This window comes from Mobula hypostoma, chromosome 2 (assembly GCF_963921235.1).
Source record: "Mobula hypostoma chromosome 2, sMobHyp1.1, whole genome shotgun sequence".
Lineage (NCBI taxonomy): Eukaryota > Metazoa > Chordata > Chondrichthyes > Myliobatiformes > Myliobatidae > Mobula > Mobula hypostoma.
Window position 1 is genome coordinate 155,416,801 of NC_086098.1, and position 22,446 is coordinate 155,439,246.

Sequence of the window (22,446 nt, forward strand, 5' to 3'; positions counted from 1 at the left end):
TAGACTTTATAATTGCCTATGTTCAATGTGAATCTGACAGGTCAAGTCACTATTTCCCCTTCAAGTCACTTTCTTGTCCCATTATTTGCACTGTTACCAAGTGCAGACTGTTCATAATTCCATTCAGTGGTCTTCCTCTGTGGTCTTTAATTATAAGTGTACTCTAATTGCACAAATTGATTGTCACTATCATCATGTTGGAGTTCCCTTTCTTGGGATGAACTTGTGCTTGTTAGGACTGTGGCAGAATCCTGGTGAAATTGTACAAATGGTTACAGTGGCAATTTTTATGTTTCCAGAGGGTATCACCAATATTGTTTCAAGTTTGCAATGAGAAAATGTTATGTGACTTCTCATCTACCTTGTGCCTGTATCTGCTGCTTCTATGTTTTGTCTTGCTATCTCTCCTGAAATCTGTGTTCCACTCTTGCACAATCCAAAGTCATGTTCTCTCCAGACTTTGTCACGTCCATTCATTTTGATAAGCTCACTTTGTTTCCTGCTCAATGCACTTGTAGTTCTCAGTACCCACTTTGCTCTTCAGAGTTTCTTGCTTTGCCCTTCTCTTTGAGTGCTTTACCTCTTCTTTGTAGCTTGACAAGATGGTTAAGAATATTGTCCAAAATATTTTTGTTACCCTGCCATGCAACTTCTTTCAAGAAAATAGTGATACTGTTTTAACTTCTGTCAAACCTGTTGATTTGGCAGAATTTTTCTGTGCCACAACTCAATAGCTAAAATATCTCCTAAAATAATCCAGTAAGATTTACATTGTTTTGTTTCAATGGATTAATACCCTGGATATCCTGCTTTTCCATAAAGCACTTCCATGCTGTTTTATTATGAGTTGATCTGATCCATTGAGAAGCATAAAAGTGTTGGCTCATTATTTGCAAAAGCAGCTCCGTCACCTTCATTCTGACCTGAGAATGTGAGACTCTTGATCGGGGTCAAATGCCTTGTGTCTTTTAGTGACTGACCTACTACTGTGCTTTCCCTTCAGCCTCCCATTCTTCACAGATATAGTTCACCATATGGTTCACAGTGCTATGGGTCCTAGCCTTGTGTTCTTATCCTTACCTTTGTGCTCAGCTACTGCTTCGTTGGTCGTACTATTATCTGAATCAGATGGTTATGACTTCAAATCACATTCTCAGCAATTTGAGTAAAATAACAACCTAGGTGCCTCAGTAATTAATAACTATAGGCCTATATCAAAATGACCATGTTGAAGTAAAATCATTAATACCTTTTTGGCAGTAAGCAACTGTATGAGTGTTTTCCAGTCTGGATTTCGACAACAGCATAGCACTGAGACTGTTCTAGTCAAGGTTTTAGATGACGTCTGTTTAAACAATGATGATGATAAAATATCAGTTTTGGTTTTACTGACTTTAGTGCTGCTTTTGACACAGTTGACCATGGCATATTACTGGACAGACTGGAAAACTGGGTGGGACTTTGCAGTGCACTCCTAAAGTGGTTTAAATCATATTTACAGGACCGGGACTACTTTGTATTGATTGCATATCTGACCAAACAAAAATGACATGCGGAGTGCCTCAAAGGTCCATACTAGGGCCTCTTCTGTTTAACATATACATGCTCCCTCTAGCTCAAATCATGGTAAGCAACAAAATATTTTGCCTTAATCATGCAGATGACACTCAGATTTATATGTGTCATCAAGTGACTATGGTCCTATACAATCACAAAAGAACTGTATTAAACAAATCACTGATTGGATGGGCCAAAATTTCTACCAGTCAAACAAAGAGAAAACCAAAATAATTGTTTTTGATGTCAAAAAAAAGATTAAAATTCAGTGTTCATTTAGAATCCCTGTCATTACAGACCACAAAACCAAGCCAGAAATCTTGGTATTATGATGGAGGCTGACTTAAATATTAACTGCCATATTAAGACAATTACAAAGCCAGCCTACTAATCATTTAAAAAATATTGTGAGAGTTATAGGGCTTATGTCTCAGCAAGATTTAGAAAATCTCGTCCGTGCATTTATTTTCAGTAGGCTTGACTACTGTAAAGGCGTTTTCACAGGTCTCTGTAAAAAAAAAATCCCTCACAGCTGCCGCTCATTCAAAAGGCTGCTGCAAGAATCCTCACTAAGGCTAAGAAAGTAGAATACATCACTCCAGTTCTCAGATTGCTATACTGGCTTCCTGTCCATCAGAGGATTGGCTTTAAAGTATTACTACTGATTTATAAACCACTGAATGGTCTGGGGCCAAAATACATCTCCGATCTCTTGCTGCATTATGAACCTTCCGGAACTCTCAGGTCGACTGGGAGCAAGTCTACTTACTGTCCCCAGGGTCAAAACTAAACATGGTGAAGCAGCTTTTAGTTACTATGCTCCACATATCTGGAATAACTTTTCAGAGGATCTGAAGTCTGCCCCAACTTTAAGCTCTTTTAAATCGAGGCTTGAAACTTTTCTTTCACTATAGCTTTTAATTAGAATCTCCTGCATTGTAACTTATATTTATCATATCTATTTTTTGTGTGATTTTATTCTCTTTTATACATTGTCTGAAATTTGATGTTTGATTTTTATATCTTGTTCTATGTAATGCATTTGGAATGGCCTTGTGCTTGAAAAGTGCTATACAAATAAACTTGCTTGCTATAAAGATTAAAATGTTACTCCATTGTGCAACTGCCTAGGTGTTGCAGATACATGTATGCATAGCTATCCTAATGTATAGTATACTAAGTGAGGGATTCTATCTTATGTTGTAGATGTGATGGACCTGGCCTGGTCACCCCACGATGCTTGGCTCTCATCCTGCAGTATTGATAACACTGTTGTTATCTGGAATGCTCTGAAATTCCCAGGTAAATTTGATGTTCACTTCTACAGTTGCACCGTGGAGAGCATTCTGACGGGCTGCATCACTGTCTGGTATGGCGGGGCTACTGCACAGGACCGAAAGAAGCTACAGAAGTTTGTAAATCTAGTCTGCTCCATCTTGGGTACTCGCCTACAAAGTACCCAGGACATCTTCAAGGAGCGGTGTCTCAGAAAGGCAGCGTCCATTATTAAGGACCTCCAGCACCCAGGGCATGCCCTTTTCTCACTGTTACCATCAGGTAGGAAATACAGAAGCCTGAAGGCACACACTCAGTGATTCAGGGACAGCTTCTTCCTATCTACCATCTGATTCCTAAATGGACAATGAATCTTTGGACACTACCTCACTTTTTAAAAATGTACAGTATTTCTGATTTTGCACGATATTTATATCTATTCAATATACGTAATTGACTTGTTTTTTATTATTATTTTATTTATTACTTTTATTTTTTCTCTCTGCTAGATTATGAATTGCATTGAACTGCTGCTGTTAAGTTAACAAATTTCATGTCACATGCTGGTGTTAATAAACCTGATTCTGATAAAGGCAGGACTGGACCAGGTGTGAACAGGAATTATCCACAAAGCAATGTTAAAAGCTCACTTTCAGCAAATATATTCTTTGCAGAATATGTTTCCATTGCAGTCATGATGTTTGAACTTCCAAATATAACAGTGCTATGGTTGGTTATACAGGTTGTGGATGTTGCACTGGTTATTGATGGTTGAGAATGTTATATGCTTCAAACATGAAAAAACTGTGAATGCTTTTCAATGCTTTTTTACAGAAATCATTGCAACATTACGGGGTCATTCAGGCCTGGTAAAGGGTCTTACCTGGGATCCTGTTGGAAAGTACATTGCATCCCAAGCTGATGACCGGAGCTTAAAAGTGTGGAGGACCATGGATTGGCAGCTGGAGACCAACATAACTAAACCCTTTGATGAAGTACGTATTTGAAACAAATATCTGAACAGTTGTCCAGGGTCTGTAATTTCTGGCTGATTTTTCTCACTCAGGGAAGACCTATCCATTACAATACACCTGGAGCTATCAGTATAGTCACCATGTACTCCTTCTACCCTGTTCACTCATGGTGCAGCTCAGTATGAGCAGTTGTCTTTTTAATTTGTTTCTTCAGCAATTGGTACTATGAGTCTATTTAAGATTAGGGTTTCAACACTACATCAGCTCACAAATTGGATGTGAGATGGGGTTATAGCTTACAGCAGTCAACTGCAGTGGATAACATCAATTTATTCAGAAAAATATGTTCAAACAATTAATGAAATGGAACTTGTGAAAGGCGCTACTGCAGTATTTGTCAGTACTTGTCCAGAAATACAGAGGGTAGAGAGCTTCAGTTTAATCTTGACCATTTACAGGAATGTGGTCAGCAGGTTTGATTGAAAATGCAGCAAAGTTATCACACCTACTTTTTCTTGGAATAGTGTTTTCATTGTATGTTATTTAAAATAGATGAGCATGGTATGTCCTCACACTCTCCCCTCACCCCCCCCCCCCCGCTGTGATAGGGACCCTACCACCTTGTGAATGTTATTGGGATCATGGCAAGCCATCCACAAAGAGGTGTTTTACAGATTTTGAAAGAAAACCTTGGGGAGTAGGCAAAGCATTTATTGCCCAATCTCTCTCCAGCAGCTTTGGGCACAATAATAACCCATACCATCAGGGTTGCAAGAACAATAACTTGGATTATATAACTTGGAAACAACAAATTTAATGACATATGCCAGTAAAAATAAACCTGATTCTGATTATAGATTTATGTAGGAGCTGTAATATTATAAGATTCCAGAATATTGTAAGTAAGTGATAACGATAAATACGTTTCCAACATTGAACTACGGAGGTGGATTATCAGAGCAGGTAGCCGAACGTTGGATCTAAAACTAAGTTTGAAGAGATGTCTTGAGGCATGAGTGAAAGGTATGTATGAGGACGGATTTAAGCAGGGACTTCTAAAGCTTGTGAGTAAGGCCTTTGAGAGCATGTTAACTGTTGGTGCAGCATTTATAGTTAAGGATTTGAAAGAGGTCAGAATTCGAGGAGCTCAGAAATTGCAAAACATTTGCAGCCTGGAGGAGATTTTGGGAGTAGAGAGATTTAAAAAAATCAGAAGAAAACTTACAAATATGGATCAGGGTTTTAAAATGGAGGCACTTTTGGATTGGGAGCCAATGTAAACCAGCAAGCACTGGAGTGAAGGCACATGTCCTTTGCAATTAGTTTAATATTGAACAACAGAGGGGTAGTGACTGTTCTTGAACTTGCTGTGTGTCCTGAGGCAACCTTTTTGACCCTGTGGGCCGGATCGCATATTAATGAGCGGACGGTGGGCCAGATAAATGCCATAAAAAACTTGAAATATGGGAATTATCCATTTAAATACATCTAGTTATGTTTTGCCTCAAATTAATGAATAATGCATACTAGAAAATCATTTGTGCTTAAGGTTGCCTACCCCTGGCCTACATGGTGAGGATCTCTGATGGATGCTGCTTTTCTACGGCAACATTTCATGTAGATGTGCTCATTGGTTGGGAGGGTTTTACCCGTGATGTACTGGGCCAAATCCACTACCTTTTGCAGTATTTTCCACTCAAAGGCATTGGGGTCCCCATACCAGGCTGTAATGCAGCCAGTCAGCGCACTTTCCACCACACAGCTGTAGGAATTTGCCAAGGTTTTTAATGACATGCCAAATCTCCTGAGGAAGTGGAGGCACCGTCACATCTTCTTCATAATTATATGATGGGTCCAGGACAGGTCCTCTAAGATGGTGACACCCAGAAATTTAAAGTTACTGACCCTATCCACCTCTGATCCTCCAATGATTACTGACTTGCGAACCTCTAGTTTTCCCCTCCTGGTTTACTATCAGTCCCTTGGTCTTTCTGACATTGAGTGAGAAGTCGTTGTTATTACACCACTCAGCCAAATTTCTCAATCTCCCTTCTGTATGCTGATTCATCACTACCTCTGATCCAGCCAACAGCAGTGGTGTCATCAGCGAACTTGAATTTGGTGTTGGAGCTGTATTTAGCCAAACAGTTGTTGGTGTAAAGAAAGTAGAGCAGGGGGCTAAGTACACACCCCTATGCTGATGGAGATGGTGGAGGGTTAGGTTTAGAATATTTTTGCCAATCCGAACTGACTATGGTCAGAAGCAAAGACAGTGGTGCTCACGTTTACTGAGCAAATCTTTGCTCGTCCATCGCTGGATTGCAAGCAGGTGCTTTGTGATACGTCAAAGTGGGGGGGATCCTGGAAGATGGTGGTGAGACATTGCTGAATGTCTTGCTTCCTGATGATACCACCAAGGGCTGGGAAGTAGATGCGAAATAGAAGAGGACCAAGGACAGATTCTTGAGTTGGTCCACAGGCTTGTAGGGCTATGAGAAGAGGAACCCTTGTGGATAATTGTTTCACTGAGATTTGAAACATAATGATAAAGTCAAACAAGGGCAATTCTATAAGAGGAAATATATTGAATGATGATGTGCTCATTAGGTCAAAGACTCCAGATCACTAAAGAGTATTGAAAGAGTAGTTCTTTTGTCTTTGACAATTGTTACAGTTATGTGGCAGCGTATGAAACGTTATTGAATGGATTTAGATGTTTAGTTGTACAAATATGGTGGGCTTGTTATTGGGAGCAGTAAACATATTAAAGGACATTAAAGAAGCAACTGGAAATGGGCTGTTAGTTTGCAAAGGTACAGGAAACAGGTGGGTGTTCGAGCAAGGACTTGATGCTGACATGTTAATAGAGGAGTGAGACAGTATCTAAGAGAACCATTAATGTATCAGTTAACATGCATCATAGGAATAAAAGAATTGGAACCGAGGGAATCACAGTTGTTTTCAAGGAGGTGGACAAAGTGGGCCTTGAGAAAGCTAGTCAGTCAATACAGAATCTAGGGAGGCATGTGGTTTCAGTGCTTGGAGTGTAGCTCATCCATGAAGAATTCGTTAGGAGAGGGAGAAAAATGACTGTTAAGTGAATCAATTGTTCTAATTTTGGCAAATGAAAATCCAGAAGCTATCTGCATTGGTGAAGGTGGAGGAGCAAGGAGGGTGACTGGTGGTGTGGAGTGGAGTAGAGATCAGCTCTATTCCAGAGCCCTGGTTTCTGTCTCTCTTGAGATGTTTAAGTCTGATCTTGAAGTTGAGTCTTCAAGCTCCTGAGCATTCTCCCAAAGGGAAGAGGGACGAAAAGTGTGTTGGCTGGGTGGGTCGTGTCCTTGATTATCCTGGCAGCACTGCTCCAACAGCATGCGGTGTAAAGCAAGTGCAAGGACGGAAGATTGGTTTGTGTGATGTGCTGCGCTGTGTTCACGATCTTTTGCAGCTTCTTTCGGTCTTGGACAGGACAACTTCCATACCAGGTTGTGATGCACCCTAGAAGAATGCTTTCTACGGTGCATCTATAAAAATTAGTGAGTGTTTTAGGGGACAGGCCAAATTTCTTTAGTTTTCTCAGGAAGTAAAGGCGCTGGTGGGCCTTCTTGGCAGTGGACTCTGCTTGGTTGGACCAAGTCAGGTCATTTGTGATATTGACCCTGAGGAACCTAAAGCTTTTGACCTGTTCCACTTGCGCACCACTGATGTAAATTGGGTCGTGCAGTCCACTACTCCATCTGAAGTCAACAACCAATTCTTTTAATTTGCTGACGTTGAGGGATAGGTTATTGTCTTCACACCATGCCACCAGGTTCTTAACTTCCTCTCTGTACTCAAACTCATCATTACCTGAGAAGTGGCCTACAATTGTTGTGTTATCAGCAAACTTATATATTGAGTTTGATGGAAACTTGGCTACACAATCATGGGTGTACAGTGAGTACAGCAGGGGGCTGAGTACACAGCCTTGTGGGGCACCGGTACAGATCTGGGCCGTACCCTCCAAATATCTGGACCTGCATCTCGGTTTTTTTGCACTACCTTACTTTCCAGTTTTCTATTTATGATTTATAATTAAAATTTTTAATACGTACTATCGATTTGTAATCCAGGGAGCGGGAAGTGCAGAATCAAATATCGCTATGATGATTGTACATTCTAGTATTAATTGTTTGGCGACAATAAAGTATAAAGTAAAGTATATCATCATTTGTCATTATCAATTATTTTGTCTTTCTTGAGATGCAGAATCAGCTACATTACAATTACTGGAAGATTCTCTGAACAATTACTCACATATAGATGATTACATAAAAATCTAAAGCAGCATAGGAAAGTTACATTAGAAGAAAAATAACAATTTTACACTCTAGTCCAACAGTTGCCCAACCAAAATTTTATACAGTTGAAGCGTGACTTTACTACTTTTATACTCACTGCTCTGATCAATGAAGGCAAGCATGCTGCATGCCACCTTTACCATGCTATCCATTTTTATTGCCAGTTTCATGGAGTTATGTACTTAAATCCCAAACCTTCTGTATATCACTTCTCCTAAGGGTTTCAGTGCTTCAGTCTCCCATTTCTGTACATTTTCCTCTTGCATTTTGTCCCAAAATACAGTAGTGCACACTTGTCTGGATTAAGCTCCACTGACCATTTTCTGCTCAAACTTCCAGATAATGTCCTGCCGAATCCTTTGAAAACCTTCTTCACTACTCTCAGCTCCTCCAATTTTCTTGTTCCCTGCATATTTATTAATCAGACCACGTACATTTTTATTCAGATCATTTATATTTATCATCAGCAACAGAGAGATCCAAGCATTTCTCCATGTGGAATACCACTGGTCACAGACAACCAGTCAGCATAATACTTGTTCACCATTACTTTATGTTTTCGATGCTTTTTTTTTGAAAGAACAAGAAAAATTATACTTGTGTTTCAGAGGGGATTTTAAATTTGCAAGACTTAAGTTCCATTATTTGGTATGGAATTTGGTGTAACTGGTCTTGTCTTGGTATATGTTGGCCAGGCTTCTCTACTAGTTTTGTCATTTCTCTTTAGTGTGCAGGCACGACACACGTACTGCGTTTAAGCTGGTCCCCAGATGGCCACTACCTTGTATCTGCACATGCTATGAACAACTCAGGTCCCACAGCCCAGATTATCGAGCGGGATGGCTGGAAGACAAACATGGACTTTGTTGGTCATCGAAAAGCAGTTACTGTGGTGGTAAGTGATCTGCCTTTGGCATTTGGCAGAATGCGATTTATAAATGAGTGTTCTGATTTACAGAAGTGAAAAAAGAGTAGGAGGCAGAGAGAGCATGGATTTTCTGTTAACGTAATGATCATTCACTCTTCATGATTACATATCACATATACATTGAAGCTTACAGTGAAATACGGCACTTGCATTAAAAACCAACACACCCCACAGGTGTGCTGGGAGCAGCCCGCAGGTGTTGTCATACATTCCTGCACCAATATAGCATGACCACAATGTTCGGATAACAAGCAAGGAAACAACGGCATAACAAGCCCTCCCATCCATGCACTTGCACGATCCTTTCACCCCAGGACAGGCCTAGCCTTCAACGGACTTGGTTGATTATCCACAAATCACACAGCAATTTCAGGCAAGGGCAGATGCCCAAGAAAATATGAAAACCTTGAAGTTATTATTGAAGACGTACCTCCTTGCTGCATAACATAAGGTGTTGTATCTGAATACGCGCCGTAGATGAAATAAATTAGATGAACGCAGCACAGTTGCAGATTGGCAGGTATGATGTTGTAGGCATCTCTGAATCATGGCTGCAAGATTATAGCTGGGAGCTTAATGTCCAATGATACGCATTCTATTGAAAGGATAGGCAGGAAAGCAGAGGGGACGGCATTGCTCTGTTGGTAAAAAATGAAATCAAATCATTAGAAAGAGGTGACATAGGGTTGGGAGATATTGAATCATTATGGATAGAGCTGAGGAACTGCAGGGGTAAAAAGACGCTGATGGGAGTTATATACAGACCACCAAACAGTACAAATTATAATGGGAGATAGGAAATGCATGCCCAAAGGGCAATGTTACAATAGTCATGAGGGACTTCCGTATGCAGGTAGATTGGGAAAATCAGATTGGTGGTGGATTACAGGAGGGGAAATTCCTAGAATGCCTATGAGATGGCTTTCTAGATCAGCTCATGGCTGAGCCCACAAGGGGATCGGCTATTCTGGATTGGGTGTTGTGCAATGGACCAGAATTAGTTAGAGAGCTTAAGGTAAAAGAACCTTTAGTGGAAAGTAATATGATTGAATTCACCCTGAAATTTGAGAAGGAGAAGATGTATTGGTATTACAGTGAAGTAAAGGGGATTACAGAAGCATGAGAGAGGAGTTGGCCAGAATTGGTTAGTAAAGAACACTGGCAGAGATGATGGTGGAGCAGCAAAGGCTCAAATTTCTGGAAGCAATTCGGAAGGCACAGGATATATACATCACTAAGAGGAAGAAGTATTCTAAAGGAAAGATGACATAAGCATGGCTAGTAAGAGAAGTCAAAGCCAGCATAAAAACCAAAGAGAGGGCATATAATAGAGCGAAAATTAGTGGGAGGTTAGAAGATTGGGAGACTTTTTAAAAACCAACAGAAAACAACTAAAAAAAAGTCATTTAGAAGATAAAGATGGAAATAAGCTGGCCAATAATATTAAAGAAGATACCAAAAATTTCTTCAGATACATAAAATATATGTAACTCTCGGTTCGGCTAGCGGCTTAATGTAGGGGATGGTAGCACCTGGTCTGGCCAAACTTAAGAAATCTTGTTTGGGTAGACGTTGCGCGATGTGTCCCGTTACAAATCAGTACCACGAAATAACAAAGGTGCACAATATATCCGATTAAACAATCGAGCTTTATAATTCTTAATTTGACTATGGTTAGTAAAGAAACAAAAAAGGAAAAGCACTCATTCTCATGAAACAGTCTAATGTGCAACCTTGGAGCTCACTGATAAGACCGTTCGTTCATCATCGACCTCTTCCGATCGTCGCTGACTTTTGGACCCTCGCTCCAAGTCCACCCTGTCCGGCGGTCTACCAACTCTCTCCATTCATCTCTCCCTGGCAAAAGACCGCGAATTCCCGGCTCTCAGGCACACAAGGAAGGACAACATCCCACTCAATGGCTAACGTGCCCTGTTATCTCTTGTCATAATCCAAACAGTGCTGCTACAGAGAAATCATTACCTTAGCAGAGGAGCATTACAGAGAAGCCATTACATTAGCAGTGAAACCTTACAGCGTGTTACACAATCCCCCCCCCCACTAAATTTAGTCATGTCCTCATTACATTGAGATAATTCGCTAACCCTTCCTGTAAAACACAAAGACCAATCCAGGTGTATAAGGCAGTGACATAGCTCCCCCAAAACGGTAGGGGTCACACTCTGCTCCCCTGGTGCTACGCAGGCCAGCCTATCTGGTGGTCTCCTAATTCTCTGAGACTTCCGCACCCCTCACCTAACTCCTCAGGTTCAGACACTACTGGGGATACTTCTGGTCTACCTGGCGAGGCCTCCCCTGACCTATCACTGGTGCCCACCTGCAACTCGGACCCCTCTGTCCTGTGGCCAAGCCTCGCTTCCTCCCCTGCAGAATCACGCTGCAACCCAGGCTGCCCACAGATAGCCACCCGCCACTTCACCTGACTCAGCAGGAGAAGGACTAGGAGTCTTTTCCTCAATCAATGGGGAGTTAGCAAAAGGCGGCATATACCACACATTCAGGTCCTCGCCTCAAACTTGGCCTCTTAGTCACTCAGCTTATCCACCACCGCCCATTTCAACGCCAGGAATTCCAACTTGTGCGTTGGATAGTTCTTCTCGGAGGGCGACAGACTCTGGCTGACAAACGCAATAGGCCTCAACCGGTGCCCTAATCCTGATACAGGATGCCCCCTAAACCCTCTCAGCTGGCATCCATGTGCTGTACATACGACAGTCGGGAGTCTGCAAAAGCCAGCACTGGCGCCTGGGTCAGCAGCTCCTTCAGTGACTGAAAGGCCTTCTCACATTTTGCATCCCACCTCGGTCCAAAGGGCTCAGATGGGCTAAGATACTCTCCACCCTCCTGTCCTTTTCTCCCCCTTCCTTTCTTCCCCAAGGGAGGGTAACCACACAGAAGCTAATTCAATGAGTGACTCACTCTTGCGTAGCCTTTCATGAACCTCCGATAGTAACCACAGAACCCGAGGAAGGAGTGCAGAGCATTCACAGTCTTGGGGTCTCGGCCAGGTGGTAACCACCTCTATCTTAGCTGGATCTGTAGCTACTCCATCCCGTGAGGCTTTGTGCCCAACATAGCTAACAGATGTTTGGCAGAACTGGCTCTTGTCCAGGGAAAGTTTTAACCCTTCAACTTTCAGGCAGCCCAGCACCTTCAGCAGCCTCACTTCACGTTCTTCCAAGGTGGATCCAAACACTATGAGGTCATCCAGATATACCAATACCTGAAGCGAGTTCACCTCCTTCACAGTCTTCTCCATGACCCCATGGAAGGTTTTAGGAACTCCCAAGATGCCCTGGAACTGGAAAAATTCTAGGGAACATATAAATGCCGTTTTCTCTTTGTCGGCCTCAATCATGGGGATCTGGTAATATCCACTCAAGTCCAGCACACTGAATCACCACACCACTCAGGCAGGCCAGTGTGTCTTCAATCCTCAGGATAGTATACTGGTTAGGGATGGTGCGCCTGTTCAGAGTCCTATAGTCCACAATCGCAACATTAACAGTATTTAACAGGCAAATTAACAATTCATCCAGTCTATGAATATCTACCCCTCGGGTTCAATACTGAGGGTAATCACACAGCATTCAATGGAATCAATCCCAGATGAGCCTCCACAATTGTATCTCTGTTTGGCTAGCAGCTTAATATAGGGATGATAGCCTCTAGCCTGGCCAAACTTAAGAAGTCTCATTTGGGTGGATGCCGCGCGATGTGTCCCCTGTTACAAGTCAGTACCATGAAATAACAAACAGTACACAATATGCGATTAAACGATTGAGCTTTATAATTCTTAATTTGACTATATGGTTAGTAAAGAAACAAAAAAAAAAGAGAAGGGCCCATTCTCATGAAACAGTCTAATGCGCAAACATTGGAGCTCACTGATACGTGTTGCTGACCTTCGGACCCTCGCTCCAAGTCCACTCCGTCCAGCAGTCTAGCAACTCTCTCCATTTGCGTCTTCTCTCCTCATCTCTCCCTGGCAAAAGACCGCGAATTCCTGGCTCCCAGACACACAAGAAAAAACAACATCCTGCTCATTGGCTACTACGCCCCGTTATTTCTAGTCATAACCCAAACATTGCTGCTACAGAGAAACCATTACCTTAGCAGTAGAGCATTACAGAGAAGCCAATACATTGGCATTGAAACCTTAGAGTATGTTACATATAAACAAAACGTCAGCGTGGATATCGGGCCACTGGAAAATGATGCTGGAGAGATAGTAATGGGGGACAACAAAATGGCTGATATACTGATTAAGTATTTTGCATCAGTCTTCCCTGTGGAAGACGTTAGCAATACAGAGGGTGTAACGTAACAGTGTTATGGTGAATGAATTGCGTGAAGTTACAAAACCTGGAGAGAAGGTTCTTGGGAAACTGAAAGGTCTGAAGGTAGCTAAGTCACCTTGACCAGATGGTGTACACCAGCGGTCCTCAACCACCGGGCCGCGGACTGGTGCTGTGCCACAAAGCATGTTCTACTGGGACGTGAGGAAACGATATGAGTCAGCTGCACCTTTCCTCATTCCCTTTCACGCACTGTTGAACTTGAACATAGGGTTGCCAACTGTCCCGTATTTGCCAGGACATCCCGTATATTGGGCTAAATTGGTTTGTCCCGTATTTCCCCTGCTAAGGTAGAACATTCCTATGAAACCTTTCGTGCTGAAATGGCGTAAAGCAAAGAAGCAATCACCATTAATTTATATGGGAAAAATTTTTGAGCGTTCCCAGACCCAAAAAATAACCTACCAAATCATTCCAAATAACACATAAAACCTAAAATAACACTAACATATAGTAAAAGCAGGAATGATATGATAAATACACAGCCTATATAAAGTAGAAATAATGTATGTACAGTGTAGTCGGGAAGATTAAGTCAAAACCGATTTGTGGAAAAAAAATCGGCGCATGCTCACGTCAGATATGCGCACATCATGCATGCGCGCACAGGCGCCCGCGCAAGGCTTCATGGTCATAGTAGTCTTTCTCGGGGTAAACACTGTCCCGGGATTTGACTGCTACTTTTGTCCCTTATTTGGGAGTGAGAAAGTTGGCAACCCTAACTGTAAAAGACATGTTGTGGTGAGTTTAACCCTACTTGAACAACCACCCCCCCTCCCCCAGTCAGCTGATCCGCAAGAATATTGTCAATATTAAACCGGTCCGCGGTGCGAAAAAGGCTGGGGACTCCTGGTGTGTACACCTGAGAATGCTGAAAGAGGTGGCTGAAGAGATCGTGGAGGCATTAGTAATGATCTTTCAAGAATCACTAGATTCTGGAATAGTTCCTGAAGACTGGATAGTTGCAAATTGCACTCTACTATTCAAGAAGGGAGAAAGGCAGAAGAAAGGAAACTATAGGCCATTTAGTCTGACTTCAGTGGTTGGGAAGATGTTGGAGTCGATTATTAACGATTCGATCTCAAGTTACTTGGAGGCACATGATAAAATAGGACATTGTCAGCATGGTTTCCTGTGCAAAATCTTGCCTGACAAATCTGTTGGAATTCTTTGTAGAAATAGGCAGGTTCGACAAAAGAGAACTGGTTGAATGTTATGTGGTGGATTTTCAGAGGCCTTTGACCAGGTGAGGTTGCTTAACAAGCTGCGAGCAATGGTATTACAGGATAGATTCTAGCATGGATAAAGCAGTGGCTGATTAGCAGGAGGCAAAGAGTGGGCATAGAGGGAGCCTTTGCTGGCTAGCTGTTGGTGACTAGTGGTGTTCCACAAGGGTCAGTGTTGGGACCAATTCTTTTTACGTTATATGTCAATGATTTGGACGATCGAATTGATGGTTTTGTTGAAATGTTTGCCGATGATATGAAGATAGGTGGAGGGGCAGATAGTTTTGAGAATGTAGAGAGGCTACAGAGGACTTAGGTTAAGAAGGAGAATGACAAAGAAGTGACAGATGGAATAGTGTTGGGAAGTGTATGGTCATGCACTTTGGTAGAAGAAATGAAAGGGTTGACTATTTCCTAGGGTTGACAGAAAATACAAAAATCCAGGCGCAAAGAGACTTGGGACTCCTTGTGCAGGATTCCCTGAAGGTTAATTTGCAGGTTGAGTCTGTGGTAAGGAAAGCAAATGCATTGTTGGCGTTCATTTCAAGAGGACTAGAATATAAAAGTAAAGATGTAATGCTGAAACTTCATAAAGCACTGGTGAGACCTGCTTGAAGTGTTGTGAGCAGGTTTGGGTCTCTTATATAAGAAAGGATGTGCTGAAACTGGAGCAAGTTCAAAGGAGATTCACGAAAATGATCCCAGGATTGAATGGCTTGTCATATGAAGAGAGTTTAATGGCTCTAGGCCTGTATTCACTAGAATTGAGAAGTGAGGGATGACCTAATTGAAACCTATCGAATGGTGAAAGGCCTTGATAGAGTAGATGCGGAGAGATGTTTCCTATGGTGGAACAGTCTAAGACTAGAGGACACAGCCACAGGATAGAGGGCTGTCCTTTTAGAATCGATATGAGAAGGAATTTCTTTGGCCAGTGAGTGGTGAATCTGTGGAATTCTTTGCCACAGGCAGCTGGTAATGCTAAGTCTTTATGTATATTTAAGGCAAAGGTTGATAGATTCTTAACTGGTCAGGACATGAATGCTATAGGGAGAAGGCAGGAGATTGGGGCTGAGAGGAAAATTGGATCAGCTATGATAAAATGGTTGAGCAGACTCAGTGGGCTGAATCGCTTAATTCTGCTCCTCTACTGTATTTTATGGTCTTATAACTCGCTATTGAAGTGGATGTAACATTTTCTAAGTGCCATTTCAAACATATATCCTGGTTGTAGCTCAACACTTCAATATTCCAATTTGCATGTCTTGATCAGATATTTTTTCTAATTTGACTAGGGAAGTGCTTGCAAGATTGGGTGGTCTGATCGTGTGTATTCCAGATGTTCTGCAGAGCAAAAAATGTCCATTTCGATCTCAAACATTCCAATAGCTTGCCAACTAAAAGCTTTATAGAAATTAATTGAGCACTTTCCTTTGGGAATGTGTTCAAGAACTTTAAACAATGGGTTCAAGGTAATTAGTGAAGTCAAGATTTTCTTCCCAAACTGGTGACTGTCAGTCTTATGTGATACAGGGAGAAACTCTCATCACAAATGAGCACTTGAAGAGTTAGAACTTTCAATGCTATGGCCTGAGAGTCGGGATTTGGGATTAGCATAATTAGTTTGTTTTGACTGATGCAGACAAATTGTGATGAATGCCTTGTTCTGTGCTATGTGCTTCTGATCTATTGGAGTAGGTTAGAACATGACCCAACTATAGTTGTCTTATAGTCATAGTCATACTTTATTAATCCCAGGGGAAATTGGTTTTCGTTACAGTTGCTCCATAAATAATAAATAGTAATAGAACTATAAATAGTTAGTTAGTAATTATGTAAATTATGTCAGTAAATTATGAAATAAGTCCAGGACCAGCCTATTGGCTCAGGATGTCTGACTCTCCAAGGGAGGAGTTGTAAAGTTTGATGGCCACAGGCAGGAATGACTTCCTATGACGCTCAGTGCTGCATCTCGGTGGAATGAGTCTCTGGCTGAATGTACTCCTGTGCCCACCCAATACATTATGTAGTGGATGGGAGCCATTGACCAAGATGGTATGCAACTTAGACAGCATCCTCTTTTCAGACACCACCATGAGAGAGTCCAGTTCCATCCCCACAACATCACTGGCCTTACAAATGAGTTTGTTGATCCTGTTGGTGTCTGTCACCCTCAGCCTGCTGCCCCAGCACACAACAGCAAATATAATAGCACTGGCCACCACAGACTCGTAGAACATCCTCAGCATCGTCCGGCAGATGTTAAAGGACCTCAGTCTCCTCAGGAAATAGAGACGGCTCTGACCCTTCTTGTAGACAGCCTCAGTGTTCTTTGACCAGTCCAGTTTATTGTCAATTCATATCCCCAGGTATTTGTAATCCTCCACCATGTCCACCCTGACCCCTTGGATGGAAACAGGGGTCACCGGTGCCTTAGCCCTCCTCAGGTCTACCACCAGCTCCTTAGTCTTTTTCATATTAAGCTGCTGATAATTCTGCTCACACCATGTGAGAGGAGTGAGTGAATTCTTTAGTCTTGAAAATTTTGAATGCCACTAGCTTTGAAATCTACTGATGACACGTACTCAAACCTGCTACGTGTCTGCATGTGCTGATCAGTGGACAGAGTGAATCAGTAGCTTCGTTGTACATTGGATGTAAAGCTGTTCTTGATGTTGATAGCTTTCTTCTTTTCCCATCTTTAGAAATTTAACCCTAAGATCTTCAAGAAGAAGCCGCGGAATGGAAGCTCTAATAAACCCAGCTGTCCTTACTGTTGTTGTGCGGTGGGGAGTAAAGACCGGTCCCTCTCAGTTTGGGTAAGTTCTGAGACCTAGAGATCTTGGTCTTGGGTTGACGTACCTAGAAAGTGCCCTGACCTTCACAGCCTTGCAGACGTGCTTTTCTTCTGTCTTCCTTTCTTTCACTTTCTCCCCCTTACATGCATAATAGCTTTTCTGCTTCATGAGCATGATTTATAGTCATAGTCATAGTCACTAACATTTTGCAATTTTACGAAGGAATATTTGAACTGAAATATTTTCTCAATTTCTTTTACTACAGCTGTTGCATCACCTGCCTACAATTTCCATCTTTTGTTTTAACTTCAGATTTAGAGCTCTTGTAGTGATTTGTGTAATCCAGTACATTGGATCCCCCGGATTACATAAACTTACTTTCAGTTGTGCTTAGTGTGAGCCTCTGCCGTAAACACTGTTCTTTGGCCATTGATTCCAACCCCATATCCTCCCCACCTGCCCCACATACTGAATCAGACTGTTGACTCTTTAGTTGACACTGTGCTTTCCACCCCAGTCATAGTGTGTGTTTCTTTCCCTGTAACATCTCCCTGCTCTACCCATGTACTGCTGAAGATTTTCATCAATATTGTTGTCACCTCCAGATTCTGCTTTCTTCACAATCCTCTGTAAGCTGCAGCTCATTCAAATGTTACTGCTCAGTTCCTAACCAGCACAAAATCCAGCTCGCTGAGTCTCCCCCACACTTGCTAAGTTGTATTGATTCCCAGATCCCTAATGTCTTTCTGTTTGAATTTCTTCAGACCTTTGATATTCATGTTTGACAGCAGTCCAGGAACTGCATTTCTCCAATACTGGGGAGCTGACTTCCTTCATTCTACAAATGGTCTGCCGCAGTCCAGGCAATAAATCCTGAAATTCTCTCATTGTTTCCCGGCTTATTATCTCTTCCCTTTAAGGCACTCCTTATAACCGATCCCTTTGATTAAGCTTTTTGCTTTCAATTGGAATTGGTTTCCTTTGTGCTTGGGCATTTGGTTGTGATTTGCTTTTGCCAGTCTTAACTGGATTAGGTAACGGAAAGAAACACCGGGTTGCAGCTTGTGTGTTAATTTGTTGCTTTGTTTCTGCAGCTTACGTGCCTGAAACGCCCCCTGGTGGTGATTCATGAATTATTTGACAAATCAATTATGGATATCTCCTGGTAAGGGTCACATTGGATTGCTCAAATAGTGCTCCATTTCATATGTACTTAATTATATGAGAGTGAAATTCATAATAGTATTGCAATAGAAAATTCACTGAATTAATTCAATAATTAGAGGAAAAATCATTTTGTAAGATTTTAATTTTAGAATCAATCATGTGTTCCATTTTTGCATGTTTAATTGCTTCTGAATAAGAATAAAATGTCAGCTGATCTGTTCTTCAATCAGTATGACATAATTTAGAAACTGGTCATTTTGTACTTTTGCAAGCCATTTGATTTTGAAAGTATCGCACTTGGCTCGTGCCTAATCTACCAAGCTACATATTTAAAACACGAGACTCTGCGCTGCTCGGAATCTGGAGTGACACACATGAAACGCTGGAGTAACTCGGCAGGCCACGGAGCATCAGTGGAAAGGAATAAACAGTTGATGTTTCAGACTGAGACTCGTCATCAGGACTGGAAAGGAAGAGGAAAGGAGCCAGAATAAGAAGGTGGAAGGAGGGGAAGAAGTACAAGCTGATAGTTGAGGCCAGGTGGGTGGGGGAGAGGGAATGTTGAGAAGCTGGGAGGTGATAGATGGAACAGGTAAAGGGCTGGAGAAAAAGCAATCTGCTAGGAGAGGAGAGTGGACCATGGGAAAAAGGGAAGGAGGATGGGCACCAGGGGGAGGTGATAAGTGAGTAGCGGAGAATAGGGGAGCCAGAATGGGGAATGAAATAGGGAAAGGTGGGGGGGTGCATTACCGGAAGTTTGAGAAATCAATGTTCATGCCATCAGGTTGCAGGCTACCCAGACGGAGTATGAGGGGTTGTTCCTCCAACCTGAGAGTGATCTCATTGTTGCAGTAGAGGAGGTTGTGAACCGACATGTCAGAATGGGAGTGGAGATTGGAATTAAAATGGTTGACCATTGGGAAGTCTTGCTTGTTGTGGATGGAGCGAAGTTGCTCAATGAAGTGTTTCCCCAATGTACATCAGTTCCCAGCGTTGCAAAGGAGGCAACTTTGGAGCACCGGATACAGTAGATGACCCCAACAGATTGCAGATTAAGTGTTGCCTCACCTGGAAGGACTGTTTGGGGCCGTGGATGGAAGTGAGGGAGGAGATGAAGCCTTTCTATTGCTTGCAGGGATAAGTGCCAGGAGAGAGTTTGGACTTGGGTATCACGGAGGGAGTGATCCCTATGGAAAGCGGAGGGGGGAGATAAAAATGTGTTTGGTGGGTAGAATCCTGTTGAAGGTGGTGGAAGTTGTGGAGCATGAGGTGCTGGATGCATAGGCTCATGAGTGTTGGGTAAGGAGAAGAGGAACTCGATGCCTATTATGGCAGTGGTAAGATGGGGTGAGGGCGGATGTCTGGCAAGTGGAGGAGATGCAGGTGAGGACAGCATCAGTAGTGGAGGAAGAGGAGGGCATCTCTGATGTTCAGGAAAGAAAAGTCACTCTGGGAACATGTGCAGCGGAGATGAAGGAACTGAGAAAAGAAAATGGCATTTTTACAGCTGACAGTGTGGAAAGAAGTATTGTCAAGATAGCTGTGAGAGTAAGTAGATTTACGGAAGATATCAGTGGATGCTTGTATCTACAGTAGAGACAGAGAGATCGAGAAAGGGGAGCGAGGTGTTCGAAATCGACAAAGTAAATTTAAGGGCAGTGGAAACATGAGGAAATCTGCAGATGCTGGAATTTCAAGCAACACACACAAAAATTGCTGGTGAACGCAGCAGGCTAGGCAGCATCTATAGGAAGAGGTACAGTTGACGTTTCGTGCCAAGACCCTTCGTCAGGACTAACTGAAAGAAGAGCTAGTAAGAGGTTTGAAAGTGGGAGGGGGAGGGGGAGATCCGAAATGATAGGAGAAGACAGGAGGGGGAAGGATGGAGCCAAGAGCTGGACAGGTGATTGGCAAAAGGGATATGAGAGGATAATGGGACATAATGGGGAGGGGGGAAGCCCAGAGGATGGGCAAGGAGTATAGTGAGAGGGACAGAGGGAGAAAAAGGAGAGAGAGAGAGAAAAAAATTAATAATAATAAATAAATAGCGGACGGGGTACAAAGGGGAGGTGGGTCATTAACGGAAGTTAGAGAAGTTAAGGGCGGTGGACATTGGAGGCAAAGTTGATGAAATTGACGAGCTCAGCATGGGAGCTTGAAGCAGCACCAATGCAGTCATCTAAGTAGCGCAGGAAGAGTTGGAGAGCATTACCAGTGAAGACTTGAAACATGGACTGTTGCATTAGCCAAAGGAAAAGCTGGCATAGTTGGGGCACATTCAGGTGCCCATGGTTGGTTGGTGGGGTGGGGGGGAGTTCTAAGGCCTCTGTGTTTCATTCGTACTGCAGCCCAGCGCGCCTTCCCCACTTCCTTTTTCTTAAAAAGGAACTGCACTTGCGTCCGGGGTCCGCCAGTTTTGAGGATCAATAGATCTTAAAAATCATCTTAAAGCAATGTTGCTTATTGATGACATGAGCATCGATTTCTCTAACTTACGGTAATTTCCCCCCTCCCCCTTCCCATTCCCACTCTGGTTCCCCTCTTACCTCTTCTCTTGTCACCTGCCTACATCTCTCTCTGGTGCCCCCCCCCCAACCTTCCCTTTCTTCCACTGTCCACTCTCCTCCTATCACTTTCGTTCTTGTTCACCTCTTCACCTGTTCCTCCTATCGCTTCCCAACTTCTTACTTCATCCCCCTCCCCCACTCACCTGGCTTCATCTATCACCTTCCAGCTTGTATTCCTTCCTCTCCCCCCACTATCTTATGCTGGATTCTTCCCCCTTCCTTTCTGGTCTTGAGAAGGGTCTTAGTCTGAAACGTTGACAGTTTATTCCTTTCCATAGATGCTACCTGGCCTGCTGAGTTCCTCCATCATTTTGTGTGTGTTAACCTAGATATTCACTCTGCCCACTGTCAGCATAGTATGGCTGTAAGGTGTACCTTTCTAAAATGCTCAGCAGTACATGTGACAAATAAAGCTAATCTGATTTTAAAGATACATCGGGAATATTTGGAACCTATCTCATGTGGGATGCAATTTTATCAGATTTCCTTTTCACATCCTTATAATTATACTTGTGGCAGGAACCATATCATGTGCCTCAGGTACTGCTGGTGTTCCTTAGCTGGTAAGGAGGAAAATGACTAAGGAAAAGTGTCTGATGAGAGGGTGAGGTAAACAAGTTAATTGCTTGATGAAATCTTCTACTGCTGCTGCTTTGCTTCTGTAATCCTTCTGGATCATGCCCTGGTTTTGTGGATTCTGAGGTGGCTGATGTCAGTATGGTAAGTACAGATAGGCAGGAGGATGTAATTTGACATTGTTTACTCCTTTCACAGTTTACTGTATGTAGGGCCGCTGTGTGCTCCCGATGCGATGCAACACCTCGAGGTTCTCAATAGCTCCTCCATTTTGATCAGTCATGGGCCATACAGACTCAGGAGTCCAATGCGATGGGGCTAAGAAGGCAGATGGCATATTATCATTTATTGCAAGAGGGTTGGAGTTTAGAGGTACAGTAGTATGGCCACAACTGTAGAGTGTGTTGGTGAGGCTAACACCTGCAGTGCTGTGCAGTTCTGATCCCCTTACTTGAGAAATTGGAAACAGTCCAAAAGAAACTCACTCAGCATTTTCCTGGGAATGAAAGTTTTGTTGTCTTGAGCAGAAAAACAAGTTAGATCTGTATTTTTCGCAGTCTGGAGGAATGAAATATATAATATCCAAAGGAGGCATGAATTGGGTAGATGTTGTGGTGTTCCCACTAAAGGAAGAAGCTCAAATGAGGGGATCTGTTGCA

General features: G+C 42.6%; 1 protein-coding gene across 3 annotated transcripts in view; it reads left to right on the top strand.

The window, feature by feature from the left end:
• The window catches only part of LOC134342587 (protein HIRA), a 139,650-nt gene that overhangs the window by 49,670 nt on the left and 67,534 nt on the right, over positions 1 to 22,446 (top strand). For all 3 annotated transcript variants that reach the window (XM_063040907.1, XM_063040905.1, XM_063040906.1), the window contains 5 exons: positions 2,764 to 2,859; positions 3,667 to 3,827; positions 8,874 to 9,041; positions 17,385 to 17,498; positions 18,572 to 18,642. In XM_063040907.1, the coding sequence (XP_062896977.1) occupies positions 2,764 to 2,859; positions 3,667 to 3,827; positions 8,874 to 9,041; positions 17,385 to 17,498; positions 18,572 to 18,642 (610 nt within the window). The remainder of the gene's footprint in view (positions 1 to 2,763; positions 2,860 to 3,666; positions 3,828 to 8,873; positions 9,042 to 17,384; positions 17,499 to 18,571; positions 18,643 to 22,446) is intronic.